Below are 5,108 nucleotides of genomic sequence, written 5' to 3'. Positions count from 1 at the left end.
GGGTGCTCAGTGTTGTTTTGGGGTGCTCAGTGTTGGTTTTGGGGTGGTGGGTGTTGTTTTGGGGTGGTGGGTGTTGTTTTGGGGTGCTCAGTGTTTGTTTTGGGGTGCTGGGTGGTGTTTTGGTGTGGTGGGTGTTGTTTTGGGGTGCTGGGTGTTGTTTTGGGGTGCTGGGTGTTGTTTTGGGGTGCTGGGTGGTGTTTTGGGGTGCTGGGGCTCCTGGCACAGGTGGGTGACAGGTCCTTTCTGCAGACTGGTGCTGTCCAGGAGATGAGGTCCAAGGGCGGCCGGGAGCGACAGTGGAGCAACTCCCGTGTGTTGTAGTGTGTGAGTAGCAGGCCGTGGCACCCCCAGCGTCCCCTCGGAGCCACCACTTGGGCATAACCCATAACCCATCCTCTTGGATTTTGCAGATTCCTGGCTTTTTCAGCCCAAACTTGAACTGCCTGATCCCCCCGCTGGAGGAGAAGCCCACCTTGAGTGCTTTAACCCCGCGGTATTTATGCAGCACCATCCTCACCCAGCTCCCGGTGGCTTTGGGTCATCGTCCCTCTGGAAAATCCCTCCTTCCCAGAGGCACTGGCCGGTGACGTGGGGAGGGAGTGGGGACAGCAGCCCCCATCTCCTGCCCCGCCTGCAAAGGACACAGCCGCCCCCCTGAGACGGGCCAGGAGCTGCCAGGCGCAGCCCACGTGTGCCAAACCCTCCCAGTTTTCCCTTTTCCCACTCCCGTGTCTCCCATGGGCTGCATGGTGGTGCCTCAGTTTCCCCAGGGAATCAGTTATGGTGCAGAGGCAGATTTGGTGCCTCCCAGAACATCACAGAGGAGCAAAACCAGGATTAAGCCCTGATATTCTGGTGCCAAACCAGAATTAATCCCAAGATGTTCTGGTGTCAAACCAGGATTTGATGTCAAACCGGGATTAAACCCCAATTCTTTGGAGCAGAACCGGGATTAAACCCCGATGCTTTGGTGCCAAACCCGGATCAAACCCCAGTGCTCCGGTGTCTCAGCGTCACCGAGCCCACAGTGCCTCCAGCCGGCATTCCCACCGCCGCCAAACTCCCACCTCCCTCCTTTTTTTAGGATATGTTCTTGTTTTTAAGCTCCCAAACCCACCTGAGCAGGCTGGGCAGGACCGTGGTGGGGTCCCCTCCACCCGGGATTGTCCCCGGCCGAGGCCGGACAGGGCCTGAGCCGAGAAGGGCTCCGGAATTCAGGCGCGGGTGTACATAGTTTAATTAGCGCCAGGATTAAATATTAAATAGCACGTGCTGGGTGACAGAGCCTTTCCCCTGCCCTGTGCTCCGCAGGGAGACGGGCTTGTCCAGCCCCGTGTCACGCTTGGGTCAGGGGTTTTTGGGACAAACATTCCACTCTGGAGATAAATGCCTTGTGCTGGCCCAGGCTCCTCGCTCCCTCCTCTGCTCCTGGGGAAAGCCGAGCTGGGCTGGGGAGCGTGGCTGCACTGACACCCCAAAACGTTCCTCTGACCCACTGCAGAGGGGACTGCACCCCAGGGAAAGAGGGGCTGCACCCTCAGCTCGAGTGGGGCAGCACCAGACCCATCCCAGAATAAAAGCCAAGAGCAAAAACTGGAAGAAAAGGAAAATTTAATCCTTGGACCACTGACAATCCTGGACGGCTGCAAGTCCATACCCACCCTCTGGGGCCCCCCACTGCCCCCCAAGGATGGAAGATCATCAAGAACTCATTAACTCCCACACCCCAATGCCTTCATTAAGGGGGCGCAACTGCTGCCCATGGCATCTCCAGAAACCCACGCTGGGCACCACTGGGGCAGAGGGAGCCACCGGGGGGGACAAACCACGACGAGGACCAGGAGCTGAGCACAAAGGTGGCTGTGACCCCCCCCCACACCCAGGCACCCCTCCGGGCCCTGCTCAGGGACCCCAACTTCTCATCCAGACCTCAAAAAGCCACGGGGTGCCCGCTGCTATTTGGGGGAGCCAGGGGGCTGCCCCACGGCGATGCGGCTGACCCGCTCCAGGACATCCTGGGGACACAGCGGGGGCACGGCCTGTGCCAGGGGACACTCCTCCACCAGGCTGTTCATGGGGGTGGGTGGGGGCACTGCCTCCTCCTCGGGACCCCCGGTGGTCCCTGGGCCCCCCAGCGCTGCCCGCAGGATGGGCAGCACCTTCTTGCGAGTGGCCACGCTGTTGCCCTGGGCGTAGGCGGCCACGCCGGGCCAGGGGCTCGGCAGCGGCTGCAGGAGCAGGGACGGCGTCGTCGCCTCCTCCAGCGCCCGGCACAGCTGCAGGGGAGCGAGCGTGGGGCTGGGACCTCCCTGGCACCCCCAAAACCGGGAGCTCCTGGGGCAAACCGCAGCTGGGAACTGCCCAGAGATGCCCGAGCCTGGCCCCTAACTCACCGTGCTGCGGAGGGGCTCCTGCCGGCTGTACACCGCCAGCTTCCGGGTGGGCTCGTGGTGCTCGTTAAAGGACACGGTCATGGCCACCAGCCCCGCGTAGCCACGGCCCTGGCACAAAGCCTCCAGCTCCTGCAGCAAGCCAGGCCGGAGCAGGAATGTCTGCACAGAGGGGAGGGGTCTCGGCATCACCGGGATGTCCCCACAGCCTGCCGCTCCCTGCCTCAGTTTCCCCCTCGGCCCCAAGCCTCACTTCCAGGTCCTCGAAGACGCCACTGATGGCAACGACCACCTCGTCACTGGAGATGACTTTGAGGTCCTTCCGCAGCATCTGCTCTGTCGTCAGCCCTGGGAGGTGGCCGGGGATGAGGCCCAGGGCACCTTCCCGTCCCCAAGGAGGGGCGGACACACCTGGGTGCCGCTGCCCTGGCACACACACCTGTGACATCAAACTTGGCCGCCTGCAGGGCTCCGAACACAGCGTCACGGGCCGGCAGCTCCGGGAACCTCTCCTCGAGCAGGGACACGCAGGCCACGTCCCTGGGTGTCACCTTGCCCGCGGCCGGGCTCAGGTTGATGCAGTCCAGCAGGATGGTGCCTGCGGGGACGAGCGGGGCTGTGCTGTCACCGTGCCCCGGGGCCGGGGCTCGGCCAGGACCCCCGTGCTCACCGTGCAGCAGCGCGGCCGTGGTTCTGTCCAGCACGCCCGGGGGGCCCTGCAGGATGCGCTCGGTCACCAGCGTGGCGCAGGAGCCCACCGGCTCCACCGTCACCTGGCACGGGGGACCGCGCTCCTGCTCCAGCGGCCGGTGGTCCAGGACCTCCACCACAGCCTCTTCCAGGGCAGCGTCAGCACTGGGGGGAAACGGGAAGGGTCACCCTGGCACAGCCTGGGAAACCCCCGTGTTCCTTTTCCTCCCTAAAATCACCCCAGACCTGGATCGATTTGACCCACCCTGGGCGGCAAAATCAACTGAGGCTCCGGGTGGGTGGCCCTGGCCGTCCCCACCGTGCCGCCCCCGGCTCACCCGGGCAGGACGTGGTGATCCACCAGCGTCAGGGAGAGCAGCCCAGCGTGGTGCAGCCCCCCCAGGTCGATCTCATCCCGAAAGATCAGGGAGGCGGCCGGGATTCCCCGGTCCCGCAGCAGGAACGTCGTCTCGCTCCGGAGCGCGAAGTCGGCGCGGGGGATGTTCAGCACCGGCACGAAGGCGGCTTTGGGAGCCGGGGAGGTCTGCGGCGGGGGTGACACCCCGTGAGGCGTCCCCCGGTCCACCGGCAGTCCCCAGGCACTGGCCGAGCCTCACCTGGGCCAGGAAATAGGCCAGGGCCAGCGCCGAGACAGTGGAGTCCAGGTCACAGGCCTCGTTGCCCATCACCACGTGGATCTCCTGGTGCTGCCGGATGTGATCCTGCGGGGATGGGAGGCATCAGGCACAGCAGCAACGCGGCCCCGTCCTCCAGAATCCCCCAAACTGCTCCCTTGGCCTCATCTCGGTGTCCCTGGAGCCACCCATCACATGTGTCACCCTCCCTCCGGACGAACTCTGGCATCCCATCCTGGCTGGGATCCACTTGGAACCTCAGGGCTCAGAGAAGTCGGGGTTCCAGGAAAAGTCACCTTGGCCACCGTGGGGACAGGGACCAGCCCAGCCCCGAGCCCTGCCAGCACTCAGTGCTTTAACCCATTTGTTCTACAAATGCTGTTTGGGGCTGCTTGTCACCCCAAAAAAAGGTGTTTCACCCTCTTTTGCTTGCCTGCAGCAGCAGGAAGAACATGTCACTGTCCCGGGCCCCGTTCCCCACCCCGTCACATCCCCAGGCCCTGATTTTTGGGCCAATTCTCTGCTGCAATAACCCAGATCTGCTCATTTTTGGTAGAAGCTGAGGGAAAAACACCGAGAGCAGCTGCAGCCCAAACCCCTGGGCAGGTCGGGAGGCAGGGCCGGGATGGGGCTGCAGCAGGGGGTGCGGAACATTTTGGGGTGTTCCTGCTGAACCCCAGCGCCGTGGGCACCCCGCTTTCCCTGCACCCCGCTTTCCCTGCACCCCGCTTTCCTCACACCCCCCTTTCCCTGCACCCCACTTTCCTCACACCCCTTCCCTCACACCCCCTTCCCTGCACCCCCTTCCCTCACACCCCTTCCCTCACACCCCAATCCCCCCAGCCCCCCGTACCTGCAGAGCTGCCCGGCTCCCCGCCACGAACCGCTCCATGACGGCGCCGATCCGCGCCCCGAGCCGCCAGCACGGCCCCAGTACAGCCCAGTATGATCCCAGTACAGCCCAGTATGATCCAGTACAGCCCAGTATGATCCCAGTACAGCCCAGTATGATCCCAGTGCAGCCCAGTAGGATCCCAGTGCAGCCCAGTATGATCCCAGTGCAGCCCAGTATGATCCCAGTGCAGCCCAGTACAACCCACTATAACCCGGCAGGGCCCAGTCAAGCCCAGTACAACCCCACTGTATGTGGGGCCCAGTATGACCCCAGAATATCCCAGTACAGCCCGGGATAACCCGGCACGGCCGGGTAGGGCGCACTCCAGCCCAGTACAACCCCAGTACACCTCAGAACCCCCCAGTCCACTCCAGTACACCCCAGTCCATCCCAGTCCATCCCAGTCCAGCCCAGCTCGCCCCGCCCCTCGCCCCGCAGGGGCCGCTGGGAAGGGGCGGGGCCGTTCCCGACATCCCCCGCGGCGGGGGGGGCTCGGGG

The 5,108-nt window shown here is 64.0% G+C and overlaps 2 protein-coding genes across 4 annotated transcripts in view; one reads left to right on the top strand and one right to left on the bottom strand.

Annotated features, from left to right (window-relative positions):
• The window catches only part of CDC42SE1 (CDC42 small effector 1), a 10,138-nt gene extending 8,732 nt beyond the window's left edge, over nt 1-1,406 (top strand). For all 3 annotated transcript variants that reach the window (XM_019008964.2, XM_015650258.3, XM_015650257.3), the window contains exons 4-5: nt 250-324; nt 411-1,406. In XM_019008964.2, the coding sequence (XP_018864509.1) occupies nt 250-321 (72 nt within the window). In that variant the 3' untranslated portion in view covers nt 322-324; nt 411-1,406. The remainder of the gene's footprint in view (nt 1-249; nt 325-410) is intronic.
• A 188-nt stretch (nt 1,407-1,594) lies between these two features.
• On the bottom strand, nt 1,595-5,089 carry PRUNE1 (prune exopolyphosphatase 1). The gene is made up of 8 exons (XM_015650254.3): nt 4,569-5,089; nt 3,698-3,802; nt 3,419-3,624; nt 3,061-3,245; nt 2,830-2,988; nt 2,644-2,738; nt 2,394-2,552; nt 1,595-2,276 (listed from the first exon to the last, which is right to left on the bottom strand). The coding sequence occupies exons 1-8, from the start codon at nt 4,605-4,607 to the stop codon at nt 1,956-1,958; spliced, it is 1,269 nt and encodes a 422-aa protein (XP_015505740.1). The 5' UTR covers nt 4,608-5,089; the 3' UTR covers nt 1,595-1,955.
• Nucleotides 5,090-5,108: the final 19 nt, after the last annotated feature.

This window comes from Parus major, chromosome 25LG2 (assembly GCF_001522545.3).
Source record: "Parus major isolate Abel chromosome 25LG2, Parus_major1.1, whole genome shotgun sequence".
NCBI classification, from domain to species: domain Eukaryota; kingdom Metazoa; phylum Chordata; class Aves; order Passeriformes; family Paridae; genus Parus; species Parus major.
This window is presented reverse-complemented; position numbering and strand designations above follow the sequence as displayed.